General features: G+C 40.9%; 1 protein-coding gene across 1 annotated transcript; it reads right to left on the bottom strand.

Moving 5' to 3' along the window:
* Window positions 1-374: 374 nt before the first annotated feature.
* Window positions 375-14,144, bottom strand: urb1 (URB1 ribosome biogenesis homolog). The gene is made up of 39 exons (XM_054598166.1): window positions 13,937-14,144; window positions 13,657-13,796; window positions 13,402-13,553; window positions 13,165-13,294; window positions 12,975-13,071; window positions 12,806-12,891; window positions 12,595-12,720; window positions 12,366-12,496; window positions 12,084-12,279; window positions 11,819-11,956; window positions 11,523-11,696; window positions 11,304-11,430; window positions 11,072-11,197; window positions 10,848-10,960; window positions 10,578-10,697; window positions 10,168-10,284; window positions 9,891-10,029; window positions 9,640-9,798; window positions 9,209-9,408; window positions 8,911-9,129; window positions 8,645-8,830; window positions 7,710-8,547; window positions 7,385-7,589; window positions 7,121-7,307; window positions 6,983-7,041; window positions 6,692-6,879; window positions 6,477-6,587; window positions 6,334-6,397; window positions 6,082-6,250; window positions 5,814-5,916; window positions 5,544-5,704; window positions 5,335-5,446; window positions 4,992-5,098; window positions 4,543-4,686; window positions 4,297-4,406; window positions 3,972-4,178; window positions 3,559-3,800; window positions 2,077-2,655; window positions 375-1,176 (listed from the first exon to the last, which is right to left on the bottom strand). Exons 1-39 carry the CDS (start codon window positions 14,058-14,060, stop codon window positions 986-988), a joined length of 6,777 nt encoding a protein of 2,258 aa, XP_054454141.1. The 5' UTR covers window positions 14,061-14,144; the 3' UTR covers window positions 375-985.
* Window positions 14,145-14,869: the final 725 nt, after the last annotated feature.

Genomic DNA, 14,869 nt, shown 5'->3' with positions numbered 1-14,869 from the left:
CCTTTCAGACTCAATTGTTATAATACTTTGGATCATTCTGGCTGCTTTTGTAGGATTCCTTTTTATTAGTTTGAATCTAATGTCTCGCAATGGAAACTTGCCAAGGTAAGTGTGATGCGTACATGATCTTTCAAATGACAAATGATTAAGTGGAGGTAGAGGGAAGTGGTTACCAACACCAACATTGAAAACACCCATATGTGTATAGCCTATAGACACATGGGCATATGTGCTTAATGGAGCAAAGCGACAAATCTCTACTTAACTTCAAAAATGTCTTCTTATTGTTGTTGCAGGAGTCAAAGAATCAGAGTCAGAGGAAGCAACGGAACATCAACTGCTTGAAATGGTACCAACTCTGAATGAGAGCACTTTTTATGGAAGTATACAAAAATGTAAAAAATTGAGGTGATAGAGATGCATTTAAAATCAGAATAATGAAAACAAATCTGTGAAGATGTTGGGGTAACAAAGACATTTGAGATCAGAGGTTTTAAAGCAGTGTGTTAGAAAGAGTAGCCAATTATTCTTCTCCTCCCATTTCACTGAATATCTACGAAGTGCAAGGCTACCTATACCATTGAAAAGATTATGTAACTATTATTGTGTGCTTTAACCTGCAGTTTGTGTACATGTGAACTCTGCCCTATTAGTTAAAAGTTCAAAAGTGTGTATTATCGTGCTTCATCATGAAGGCAGCTTCACTGCATTGAAGCCAATTTCTTAAATGGAGTCCACAGCACCTTTTGTGTTATAAAACACAACATTTTCACATACAATTACATGGAGGTTTTAAATAGTTTTAGAACCATAAAAAAAACAACAACATATGAACAGATTTGTAAATCAACATTTTATAACGGAGGGTTTTACAAAATAGCTTCAATCTTTTAACAAGAACCAAACAAATAAGCAAAATATAAGAATACAACCGTTCTTGGAATTAAGTCTATTTCAGCGAACACAGTAGTGTCCCTTGTAGTATTTAACTTTTCATGGTCATGATGTCATCACAGATGGCTCTGATGGCTGTTTGAGACGGTGCTGATTTGGATGCTTTCTGTCTCTTACACTTGGCTCTGGTCACCAAACTGACATGAGACAGGAACAGCTCTGCTGACGTGGCTCCACTCAGCAACTCATGGATGTACGACGAAAACAGAAACAGCCCCGCTACTGGAAAGGAGAAAACAAGAGGCTCAATCAATTCACACTACAGTGTATTAATATTTAATCATCTTCCAAAAATAAAAATGCTTCTACTCATGTTTTTTGTGTTTTTAATATTATAGTTAGTATGCATTTACATTAATCAAGTAGGTATATCTTCACAAAATTAAGTTTTTCCTCCATGCTTATTGCAAATATGGCACATATAGTGCTACATAGATAAACTGATTTCTAGCAAAGTGTAACAACTGATTCCATTGTTTTGTACGTGAACCACCTCACTAACACTTGCTTTTTGATGGGAACTACAATACATGTTGCAAAACCTAATGTCCTTGATCTCTTTCATAGTCCACTGCTTAACTGGACAAAGTTAATGTTATTTAATTATAGAAATCAAAAATATAATTTGGATCTGTATCGCATAGTGATAAACAGTCATGGGACACATATGTCACATTTCTTTCCTTTCATACGTTAAGTAGCTCATGAATAAATAGCAAGAATGTTAAAAAATCTTGCAGTGTAAAAAACTCCTGCACCATTTGTACATTAAAAACTGATCATGTATAATTTGGGGCATAGCCAATTTTTTTTGCAAAGGATTTTGGGAGATCTGGAACACTAAAATAATTTAACTTCTTAATATTATATACCACTTGATGGCATTCCCATTTAATGACATTTTTGACCCCCCTTAGTCAAAAGTTGGGCACCCCTGCCCTAAAATTCTCTAACTCCAGTGTTTCAATACAACAGAGATCTTTAAGTAGTATGGAGTGGAAAAGTACTCAAAAACAAGGTTTTTAGTGAGGCACAGTATTTTAACAGTATTGATAGGTTATGGTTTGGCATGCACACTAGCAGTCATAGATCGACTCTGTGAATAAGGTGGCAGGTTCTTACCACATCTAGACTGATCATGTGTGTCTTCTGGAAGGCAGGCAGAGACGACAGCCTGATGCAGCTCTGGGAGGTGGCCTTGGGCCTCTAGTAAACGTATCATAATGGTGGTAAACAGCTGGAGGGTTTCCACTCTTTCTGACATGCTGGAGTGACACTGAACTTCAAAGGCCTGATGGTAGAGCCGAAGGATGTCTGCTTTCATGCCAGAATCGAGTAGCACAACATTCACAATTTCTCCGTGTTTTATCACAGCCTTTTCGAACCAGTGCAAGAACTCTTTTGTTCTGTTTTCATCATACGAAGCCTCCACCAAGCACCTCAGGGACCACTTGGTGAGCAGGTGCGCAGTATCACAAGCCAACTGACTAGGATCCAGTTTGTCTCTTGGCTTAGCCGGCTGGGATTCAGAGAGAGGAAACGCAGGCTCCCAGTGAACAAGGATACTGGCGAGGTAAAATTTACACTCTGTCAGGAGACTCTCTTCTTGTTTCTCAGTGTCCGCATCTTCTGCCAGGTTCTCTTTTCGTGTGTGGACCTGGGAAAAGGAGCCTTTACCTCTGCTCTTATCCTTCCTTATCCCTGAGGAGCAAGATGAACAAAACCATGTTTATGACATTAAAGATACAAGGAATGATTTAGATACTGTGAAGCGGAACAAAAATCTAAATTCTAAACAGTCCAGCATGTAATGTCATCACATGTAACAAATTGATACTTTTAATGCCTCATTTCTTTTAATTTCCCTACAGAGAAGAGAACACCGGGTCAGCAAAAGAGCAGCCATCTTGGAGCACTTACTGACCTGTTACGTCATAGTTTTACAAGGTACAGACTTTATAACATAAGCTTGGCTCCACTGTAGGCCCTGAAAGCCTCATATCAAGTAGTCAGCATCGGCTCTTTTGGCCATTTTAAATGCTCATATGTCTCATAGGATCAGCTGAACATAATTTCATTAGAATAGACTAAATTGCAAAATAATTCTGATATATTAGATTCTTTTTCCCACCCATTGTCCAGAATCTACTTTCTTTACTTAGCAGTAATGTTATTATCAAAGTCACGCAAAAGCAATAGTGTACACAAAATAACTTGTGTAAAACATTAATTATGAAGTTATAAAACCTCAATTGTAGGCACTGGGACAAGCTGGGTCATATTAGGGCTTTCATGACAATTACTGTGGTAGTATATTCTTACACCTATAAACTGTATATGTCTGCCATGTTCATGTTGGTAAGTGTTTGTGACAGGTTTATACAGTGCAAGTCAGGCAGAGATCAGTTTGGCCCCTTTTTCCTGATTGTCTCCTGTTGTTTTTAAAACTCTTTTGAAAAAAAAAGCCTCCAATCTATCTCCTTTTCCATAAAGTGTTCACTGTATATTGTGCACCCCTTTTTAATAAAGACAACCATGACAACATTTGCAAAACCTTCTCGGTATGACAGAATTTGTTAAAAGGACACACTTAATGACACTCACCCAGCAATTCCCGCACTCTGTGTTTTTCAGACAATGCTTGTATTTGGGTTAGGAGCGCCGTGTTGCGGGACAGGGAGGCCCAACAGAGAAGCAGAGTGAGGGTTTCGGTACAAGAGAGTGGCTGTGGGTGAAGTGTTAGCCAATCAGCCTGTTTGTTTGCATTGACAGCTGTCCCACAATGCTTCAGTATTGAGCAAAGAGTCTGCAGAAACAAGCTGAGCTGAGCGGCCTTCACACGCAACCTGACAGGAAGAGATCAAACAAACACTGACATCCTTCACCTTGTAACAGTTGGGATCTATTATGTCATTTATATGTATTATTAAGAGCTTGGCTCAAATGCCTGCAAAGTGCCTTGAAAATTATGTGAAATTACATTTACATTTTCACTGTGATAGTTACGGCGATTTTACCTGATGTGACTGCTGATAGTTAATGCCACACACAGAAATTCACTGATGAGTGGGAGTGGGAGACACTTCACTGAGCTCCGAGGTTTCTCCTCTGTAGATGAGGAGGTCTTTGCTTCATCCATCGGTTTCTCCTTTTGCCCAAGGTTGGTAAACCACAGCACATGGAGCAGATCTATGATGGCGCTTAGCAGCTGCTGGTCTAGATTCCTAAAGAGGATAATAAGTACAATGCTATAGTAGAAAATATGGAAATGGCTGAAGATTTATTGAAGTAGCATGAATGACTATGTCAAAATAAAGAGCCAAAACTGGGCTTGGACCTTACCTTTTTTCAACCATCTGTATTATCCATGTTAGAAGCCCACAGCTCTTGGTGAGGTTATAAGCTGCTCTGGTCACACGGGCGGCCTGGCACAACACCCTGATAATCTGGGCCTAGTGGAGAGAAATATGTGAAATATATGCACATTAGACATAACTCTATTCATGTGTTTCTCTTATGAAGAGCATCTCAGAGCATCTCGGCTTCACCGCCAATGTGTTGCATCATTGTGATTCCCACAGTGTTTACCTGGCAGTGTTCATCACACAGAGGGCTGCTGCTGAAACCTAAAAGGGTCTGAAAGATGCCCTGTTGTTCACACAATTCATAGCAGTGTCCATCACTTATTCCTTCCTCCAGCACACTTAAGATCCACTCCCGTTCCATTTTATGCTGCAATAAAAAAAACAGACCATTAGTCAAGGGTCTAACAGCAGATAACCCTGAGCAGATAACATCAGTCTAGGAAAGAAAAAGCATGAGCCGAGCAAAACAAGATGAAGGCTAAATGTTGTTGACACAAGTAGAGTTTATTTGGACAATAATTTATTTATAGAATTCTATAATTATGATTAATGGCTTTCAGTACAAGAAAACTGAACTTTGTTATCAGCAGTGTGTGTGTGTGTGTGTATATATGTATATATATATATATATATATATATATATTATTTTCTTTCTTTTTCTTTTCCGAGTACCTCCAAGTCAAAGCCATAGAATAGCTTGAAGAACTCAGGGACTCTTCTGAAGTCCAAACTCTGATGGGACAGCAGGAACCTGTTCAACACCATGTACATGTGGTCCTCTGGGAAATCAGAAAAAACAAGGAAAAAGGTCAATGATCCTAATCTTTAATTATATACCGTTTATAAAAATGCAACAAATAGATCAAATAAGATAAAATTGAGATGTTACTTTGAAAAAATGCATAGTTCCTTACCAGTTCAGTAAAAGACTCAAAGAAGTGTTAAACAAATCATCTCTATGTAAACAACATGAGTCAAATCACTCCGGTCAGAACAAGTTTGCAGAGTTACACACCAGGTTTGAGCATCTGCTGAGCCACTTTGGCGATGTAAGTGGTCAGGACAAATGGAAGTCTTTGATTCTGCTGCCGAATTCCATTCTTCATTGTGTCAATCAAGTACAGCAACTGTTCAAAAAAAAAAAGAGGCTCATCAGTGCTTCTGGAGGTGACTTCCACACATAAAATATTCAAATACTTTCACACCACCTCCCTCACACTTTACCTGTCTCTTCTCTCTGAACCGAGCACCCTCCAAGTGTTGGTAGAAGCAGCTCAGCACATGGTACGCTGCCGCTCTTACTTTTGGGTCGTAGCTACTTAGAGCCATTACAGTTACACCAAAGGCATGACTGGATACAAACTTGAGGCAGTCAATCACACACTCTGTCCAAAAAAAAAAAAAAAAAAAAAAAAAGGAGAAGATGTAACACGTATAAGGCAGTGATTACCTAAACTGATATGGAGTGATGACACATCAATGAAATATAATCACCTGGCTGCAGTATGGTGCTGAATAGAGGCAAAAGAAAACGAGGATCATACAAATTCTCAAGGTCCTTTACTGCGTTGTTACAGTACAGCAGCTCCTTATCATCCTATGAGAAAAAGATTTAGATATTAAAGGTTCATCCCATTTCCTTTATCTGCTTACGTTTTTTTTATATCCATCTCGAGATTCTTTCAGCCATCTGATCACAATGGATGTCAATGGAATTTCATTTGTGGTGCACAAATAAATTGAAGAACAAAAAAGTCCTGACCTGCAGTATGATTCTGCGTTGCTGGGGAAAGTGTGCAATTGTTTGGAGCATCCGGTCACTCTGCAGCAGGGCCAACAGGTCGTCTGAGCTGGCTTGTTTCCACAATGAAGCTCCAAGGCTTTTCCTGGTCTTGTGATGCTCCACAGCTGCTGGGCCCCACAAGAACGACCTGCAGTTGAAATTAAATATTCAACATTTGCAAATAACAAGTGCCTTTGTTGCATGTGCAACCTACATATGTATGAAACTTACTGAAATTTCAGCAGACTGACGTTGTTTCTTTCATATTCCTGAAGAAGCATTAAAAGTTTTTGATCTGCAAACCAAAAAAAGATGTAAGAGGAAAAAGGGTAACAGATACACAAACACAACGACACCTAGATTTCCTGTTTTACCTGAAGTTCTCAGTGTAACTCCATATGCTCCCAACAGTACAACAAAGTGATTTGTGCTACAGACTGTTGGGCTTTTCTTCACCAAACAGAGAAGTAGGGACACTAACGATTCTGAAATGACAACAAATAAATGTGTTTGTGTTTGATAATAAAATAAACAATTGGGGGGTTAGGTAATTTACTGTTTTCTCCATTCTACTCTCCTCCATATGTACCTTTAGCCTGACACATGCTAGGCTCTTCATCAGAGTCCAACATGGTGGGCAGGAACAGAGAATGGCTGCTGGTCATCATGTAAAGGGTGGATAAAGGAATCAGATCCTTCTGGACTTCACTGCTCCCGTACATCACTTCCAACAGGTTGCTCAATGTGTTCAGAAAGTGATGATCTCTGTAGCGATATCTACAGTGGAAGAATATCTTTTAGGTCATTGCTTTTGAAAATATCATCTGATGAGATGCTCTTGAGCAACTTCTAGCAAAATGTATTTAGACAAACATCTTACTTCAGTCCATTCTTGACAAAGCTGTTCCATTCAGATGCAGCGATGTCTTCAGCTGATGTCTGTGTAAAGAAGATATATTATGATGCATACAAAATATAAACATAAAACTAACAGTATGTGTGAGAAAAATAAACCCACTAGGAGTCCTTGCAGTCGTTCCAGAATGCTCTGCTCCTGCTCTGACCGTGAGGTAGCCAGATCTTTAGAGTGACTGAAAGCAGCTATGAGACACTTGAGGGCAGCAGTTGTGACAGACTTCCTCCAGGTTTCTTGGTCTTCGGGGCAATCAGCCAGTTTCTCAGTGATGACATCTACTAGTTGCCACCTGAAAGAGAAAACAACATTCAGCTAATACCTTGTGGCACTGATCATTTACATAAAAGAATAAAGAGTTGGGCCTACCTTTCAAAACTGTCCACTTTTTGAAGAGCACTGGGCAAAGTGTTGATCAAGTCCCTGGTGTCCTTGATGTTTGCAGAGAGCTTGATCAGATTGGCTAGTGTTTCAACCAGCTGGGCTGCAGAGTCTTCTGTCAGGTTTCCCAGAACACGTTGGGACAACTTGGCCAGCAGTGCTTGCTTCAAGGCCTTTACAACATCTTTTTGCACTATAAAACACAGCAAATAAGCATATCGAAATAAATATACAGGTGGTGATGAGAAACAAAAGAGTGGCATAAATCCTGGGGCTGTATGATTTAAGACAAAGAGAACTTGGATGTACAAACCATCCTTAGGCCTGGAAGGATCCTCTCTACTTGCCACTTGTAGATAGGTGTTGATTGGTGGAAGGAATGTTTCTGTCTGATCTGAGAGCTTCTCCATGTTTGCTGGCTCTAGGCACCACATCTCAAAGCAGAGGCGGTGTGTGGAGCAGTTCTTCAGCAGCAGAGAGCTGATGGCCTGAGTGTCTGGGAGAGGCCACTGGAGACAGTGCAGCAGCACATCTGTGTGGATGAGTTTAGCACTGCCAGGCTCACTAGACAGAGTCTGCAGCAGGAAGGCCTCCAGAGCAGAGCTGGAGCAGGACAGCAGCAGGGTGCTCAGGCCGTGGAGGTGTGCTTGAGACAGACAGATGCCGTGGTCCTGGGAAGTTTTAGCTTTGGACTCTGTGAGGATCTGCAGCGCTGCGTGACCATAGACACTAAGCTCGGCTCGTGTGCCCTCACCGCTGGGGGAGATTAGGCTCTCCTTGGGGAGGAGCAGCAGCTTGGAAACCACCTCTCTAAGATTGGAGGAGTCCATGTAGCTGTGAAGAGACAGGAGGGCCTGGAAAGGTTTGGCCGTTGTCTTTGCTGCTTGGGAGCCCTTCTCTACCAGTTCCTTGAGCACAGCCTTTTCTATAGCCTCCATGTAGCTACTAATAAGGTCCAAGCAACCGAGATCACAGAGAGTGGGGGTGCTGGTTTTCAGCAAGGCCAGAATGTCGTCATTCAGCTGAGAACACAGATGCTTTAGCTTGACGGGGTTCAGAGTGTTAGGAGGCAACGCAGCCAGCTCCAGAGACAGAAACCACTGCTCAAAGCATGGATGCTTGAAGATGGAGCCGAGGGCAGACACAAGGATCTAAACACAGATGGCGTCATATTAAAATCAATAAATTAAAAATGAAAAAGTAGTTTGAAAATATTTGTTTCCGGGTAAATGCTGAATTTCTCCATACCTGCTCTTTATTGCCTTTTACTATGGACGACTGGTTGATTTCCAGAAAGAGGTCCGATCCTTCTTCGGAGTTCTCTGCTGCTGGCTCAGCACTTGTAGTCTCCTGAAAGCCTTGTAGCTTGGTCACCAAATCCAGGAGTATTCCCATTAAGGTCTTGAGAGGGGCAGTTCCTACTTCTTTGGAGAACTGTGCAGAGGGATATGATGCGTTTTGTTCATTTCTAACTTAGTAATGCACTGAGTAGAAATCTTGTTTTGTGCTCTTACCGTGCCGAGGTTTTCCACCGTTGATTTTATGTAAAGTAACATCTGCTTGATAGCTACTGGAAAATCAGCCATCAGCATGGAAGCTAGAGTTCCTTCCACATTCTCCCTGAAGGTGGCCTCAAGCAAAGCATTTGGTCCTTGGCTATACGACGCTCTTATCAGTTCAGTGAATGAAATGGGGGTTGACGATCCCTTTGAATGACCTTCAGAGGACTTGAACTGCGAAAAAAAAGACAACTGTTATTTTCTACATAAAGAAATAACAAGGAAGTCATTTCTTGCTCCAAAAAATACGGACCAGTTGCTCCCGGCACTGCTGTGGTAGCCATTGGGAGTAATACTGATGAAGGTGTATGACGGAGGGATGAGGAGGAGCAGAGAGCTCAGTAGACACAAGCTCTTTATCGTACTGCAGCAGAGCCAAACAGAGGGGGAGCGGCTCTCTCTGACAGTGCAGGACGTCTGAAAGCACCGCGGACAAGAACTCATGTACCACCCCTGAGAAAAGACAGGAAAAGACAGACTGTTATCAATGTTACAACATACTACACAATTAGATTTGAAATACTTATAAGGGTGGAGAAATCCCTTTTTAAAGGATAAAGCTGCACTTTTAATGCAGCAAATCGTCAAGATATAACTCTGTAACCATTTTACCATTACAATCTATGTACGGTTCCACTCTGAACATTATACTATTTTGTCCCAATTAAGGCAGAGGTGCTTTACCCTTGTCTGCTGGCAGTTTGTTTCGGGCCTCCAGAGCAGCAGGTACCATCACACTGAATGGGAATGTCTGGATAATGAGGTCTTCACTTAGAGATGGCCCGAGCTCCTCCATCTCACCTTCGTTACCCTCCATAATGACATCCAGCATGTCTAAGACATCTAGAAGACAGTCAGTTGTCAGATTGTAAAAAAAACACAGAACTGCTTATGGCTGGAAGAAATCCACTTAGATTACATCCAGAAATGCTCACCATCTATGTGTGAGACTGGGATGCTGGCCGCGTCGCCCTCCTGGCTACTCAGATTAGCTTGCAGATAAGCTGCCTCCTGGACAAGGCTGGCAACCTTATCTGTGTATGTGTAAGAATTACACACCAGTTTCACAAACACCTAGAGAAAGAGACCACAAGTGTATTACCAATTTGATATGTCATTATACACAATGTGTTATTATGTCTAACCAACAGTGTAACAGTAATAGACAGAAATGTTGACATGTAAACACAGATGTTACATAGATGGGCTCACCCTCTCCAAGAACTGGATGACAGTCTCTTGTTGGTGTGCCTCTACTCTGGCCAGCTGGTCGAGCCAAAGCTCGAGCTCAGTCCAGGTGTACTCAAACGCCCCACTGTCCTTCAGCACCTGAATACGAGGCAGGAATTACAAAACAGTGGTAATTTCTTTCCTCAAACTCAGTTTTAGTAACTTTTGCAGTTAATTATTAGCAGAGACTCTTGCCTATGCTGCTCTTACTTCATTAACGTAATGAAGTTAATGAATAATTAATATGCAGTTAACCCAGAATCATTTTGCTACAGGCACTTTCAAGTAATATGGACAAACTACTTTTCTCAACCGAAAGGAACTGAACTGTTTCCTGATGTTGCAGAAGAACTGCGCACATTTCCTCTAGAAATGATGACAAAGTTCCTCACTTTTAGAACCAGCATCCGTGTGGATGTTTTCAGGTGGCTGCTGCTGCTGCTGACAAACATCTTGAGAAGCAGGTAAAGTACTGACTTCTCTCCAGATGAGGATTCTGTATCTGCAACCTCCTGGTAAGACAAAGCAGTACACAACACATTAGAAACAATGTTGACAACAAAGCAAACACCTTCTATACAACAATCGCTGTAAAATAAATTACATTTATTGAACAAAAAAATGAAATACATTCTTTAAATAAAACTGTGTAATGTCTTAACCTGTATGCGGAACCAGGAGAACTTGCTTGCTGGAAGATCTAAAGCCAACTGCAGTATATGATACTGCAATACCGGGGGAACTTCTTCTCTCATTCCTTTCTCTGACACAATCCCTGGAGAGGTAAAAAAAAAAGAAATCCACTTTGAAGGCTTGGTTGAAGAACCACCTGCATCATACTTAAAATATTCAACTTATATGAACTCTGATAAAATAAAAACATCACCTTTTAAGAGCTTGCTGAAGTCAAATTTGCACTGGCTCACCAGATGTGGCAATACCTTCTGGTAAAGACATATGACCTGAAGAATCAGAGTCTTCAGCAGGATTACCTCAGCTGTCTCTGCAACTGCTGAACACAAAAAAACATAGTCAATCAAATGTTTTAGCTGGTCATCCCCTTAACTTTACAGGACTGATTAGAATAAACAAAATACATGTAATGTAAATGTTATTACCAGGCACTTTATTATCTGTCTGTTCAGCACTCCCTTCAGTTTTGGTCTTTTTTTCTTCGCCATCGGTCTTCTCCTTCTTGCTAAGCGACTGCCACTTTGCAACTATGCTCGTCATGTCGGGCAAAATCTGGAACAGAGGATGAATAGTGGAGACTTGAGTTGTTTAATGGTGCATCATTATCATTTGTGGGTATTAATACAGGACTTTCCTGAGCATACCTTGCTGAGTGTCTCCCTGTACTGCAGAACCAAATCCCCCATCATGTCCGGAGTGTATACATCTGAGCTGTGCCACTCGGACTTATCCAAAAGGTAGTCCACATTCTTATTAGCTCTTTTCAGGATGAAATTCATCATGGACAGAGTGGTGAGCTGCACTGCTGTGTTGGCAAGCTGTCAAATACAAGAGGAGATATTCAGAATACAGGACAAAGTATTGCTCATTGTCAGTGTTTTGTGTTACTGCAGTTACAGCATTGATTCGATTCATTTCATCATGAGGCTCAGTCACTTACACTGAGGCCCTGTGTGAAGAATGCCTTGTTACAGACCGGAGGAAGAGATATCACCATCATCATGGACAGCAGGCGAGGGAGGGGGATGACCTCATGAGTTTGGAAGACTGTGGAAATCTCTGGCTGGGCTTCATAGATCTGACATAGGAATTCAAAAAGGATCATTCTCTCTTTTTTTTTTTTTTTTTTTAAATAGACAAGCTAGATAAAACACTGAATGAGCCTCATCTACTCAAATATAAATCAATCTACTAGCAAGTATTACCCTTTTAAGTAACTTGACATTGTCCTGCCAAGCACTTTTGGGACGGGGGGTGTACGAATACTGAGTCTCCTGAAAGTATCTGGCCAGCATGTCAGGGCTAGCTTTCAGCACGTTCACCACCAGCTCCGTCAGCAACTCATCCTCTGTCGCCTGTTTCTGTCCCACCAAGAACTGAAGCAAAACAATGTTGCCAGCTCTGTAAAAAAAAAAATGGAAATCCTTTCATCAGCATGAAGAGTCTCCAGAAGAGTGCAAAGTAAACCTGAATATCTCAGTACTTACCTGCCAGCTGTGCCAAAGCTAGCATCATGAAAGCTGATGCCATGCTTACGAGAGCAACACAGGTCCAGAAGGAAACCGTGAACAAGATCCCGGATGACAGATATCCCAGCATGCTCTGAGTCCTCTAACATCTTTAAGACAATAAATAACATTTAGACCTACGGGTTGAAAAGCTAATTTACACAACAGAGCCTTTGTTCAAACAAAAGTCAAAAAGAAAATAACTCACTCTTTCATCATCAGTTGTTGCATCCACAATCCCATTCCATTTATACAGAGATGCTATGTTGTTAAGTACAGCAGGTGTGAAGAAACGCACTTTCTGTGTTTTACTTATGGCCTTGTTAAGCACAACCTGCAGCAAGACAAAGAACACTTAGAATCATTAAATCCATGAATTCATTTTTTTTAATGGAAAGTGTAAATTGCTGAGCACTTACTCTAGTCTTCAGTGTGGACAAAATCAGATTGACCATGGACATCCTGTCCTCCTTCAGACCTGTGCTGAGGATCTCTGGCAGGAGTTCTGAAACACCAAAATGAACATGTCATCAACAAACCTGAGAGAAGAGTATGTTGTATAAATTGCAATGCATTTCTAATCATTACCTTTGCTTTCTAATATCTGTCCAACAGTGGCATTATCTCCAGACACCAAAAAGGAAAGCACAAACTGGATAAAAGCCATGCGGACATCAGGTCTTCCCTGGAGAATTCACGGACAAGAATGTAAGTATATATGTCTGCAGAATCCCCAAAACATGCTGAAAACTGAAAAAAGGTAAATGCTTCAACACACCCTCTTATCCTTTCTCTTTGCCAGTCCAGACAGAGCTTTATTGATGTGAATGTGACTTAGAACCTCTCTGGCAGCTTCTGGACCCTGAGACACCAAGGCGGACAGGAGACTGAGGCACTGGCGGACAAACCTGTGCACAAAGTAAAAATAGGATTAGTGCAATGTGCAGGAGTGCAAAAATTAAACTGTGCTGAGGATTGACATTTGATGCCCTTGTAGTGAAGCCATTCCACTAACCTGTGATTTTCTGACTGGAAAGATCCCTGCAGAAGTTTCACGTAGCTAGACACAGTCTTTTTCACAATAGCATTGCCGACCATGCTGAAGTGGGACAAGTCACTCGCTGTCCTTAGAAGGATCATCTCCAAGCTCTCAAAAATCAGCATCATCTGGACAGAAGATTTAGATTATTAGCAGGATTTAGAGTTTTACAAGTCCAAAAAACAGGCCAAACTAACAATTCAGTCCCATCCATTGAGAAAAAGCACTTACTTCGCTCTCTATATGCTTTTCACTCTCAAGCAGTTTGAATATTTCTGCACACTCCATAGAGATTTTAATATAACCTTCCACCACATCATACAGGTCAGGGCATGGCAGCTTCTTGGCGGTTGATATGAATGTCTCCAGTCCTGCAGGCGATACAAAGTAAGAATTAACCAAAGAAAAAAAGCACAAAAGTGGATGGACGGATATGTGAATACATTTATTCAGTACTAATGTGACTTAGTATCACTTCTGTGAGGTGTGTGTGACAAACTGCAAATCTCACCCTTCATGGCTGTGGTGGGTTCCTTCAGCATGGCTTTAAATACAGTCCCATTGAACTCCGGAACTTCTTTTTTCACTGGAGTGTTTGACTCCGCAGAGTCCTCACTTTGGCGCTTTTTAGCCATTTTAATACGAATAAAAACAGATACTAGTGACTTCTGGTTTTTCTTACATCCCTGCCATAAAAGTTCTGTCACAGTAGCCCACGTTTGGCTGTAAACAGAAAGTGGTGCAACGAAATTGTAACCCGGTCGGAAACATTTGCTCCTTGACTTCAGTTCCGCATTTTTGTGTGCCGCTTCTTTAAAAAGAAACTTGTTCCTGCTCCATTCTTTACAACTATCTCGCTAAAGCTACATCACTACTGCGTAACTGCTGTGAATACCTATTCTATATATATATCTGCTTTGTTTTATAATTTATATTTAGGCTTAAGGACCTGTTGTAAGGCGATTCTCTCATTAGCAGGTGAAATAAGTAAAAATGCCATCACAAAGATATCACAAAAAATCAATTTTATAGAACCTCTCTCGCAGACACATTCTGGCATTTGCTTTGTAATAACTAACAATATTCCATTTTGTGAAGTTTTGACAAAACTGATTAGGCTCTCAGGGCAGTTTTTGTTTTATATGCTTATATACTGAGTTTTATATGCTTATATACACACATTTTGCTGAGACCATGTCGACATAGTTGTGGTTTAGCTTTGTAGTCTATTTGAAGAGTGTGTGGTTTACAACCAAAGTGCATCCTCTTCTCAGTTATTCTTTGGACAAACCTTTGCAGGAAGTGCCTAGCCAGATCTCAAAGTTGATGTCAAACTTTATAAGGGCCCAAAGCTCTTTAGTGAAGCATTTAAAAGGTTGTTCTGAAATATAAAATCTATTTTTGTGAAGTTGGGGTGACCTGTATACTGTAGTCTAACAGTCTG

The sequence above is a fragment of the Anoplopoma fimbria genome, chromosome 1 (genome assembly GCF_027596085.1).
Source record: "Anoplopoma fimbria isolate UVic2021 breed Golden Eagle Sablefish chromosome 1, Afim_UVic_2022, whole genome shotgun sequence".
Taxonomy (NCBI): domain Eukaryota; kingdom Metazoa; phylum Chordata; class Actinopteri; order Perciformes; family Anoplopomatidae; genus Anoplopoma; species Anoplopoma fimbria.
The sequence above is the reverse complement of the archived record's forward strand: the minus strand, read 5'-3'. Positions and strand labels throughout refer to the sequence as shown.

What these genes read in the sequence shown, in the direction of transcription:
- urb1 (XM_054598166.1), bottom strand. Translation starts at nt 14,060, where the DNA reads ATGGCTAAAAAGCGCCAAAGTGAGGACTCTGCGGAGTCAAACACTCCA. An exon ending in TCCTTCCAGGCCTAAGGATG is followed by an intron (nt 7,590 to 7,709) that starts GTTTGTACATCC and finishes TGTGTTTTATAG; the next exon opens with TGCAAAAAGATGTTGTAAAG. An exon ending in ACTATCAGCAGTCACATCAG is followed by an intron (nt 3,801 to 3,971) that starts GTAAAATCGCCG and finishes TCTTCCTGTCAG; the next exon opens with GTTGCGTGTGAAGGCCGCTC.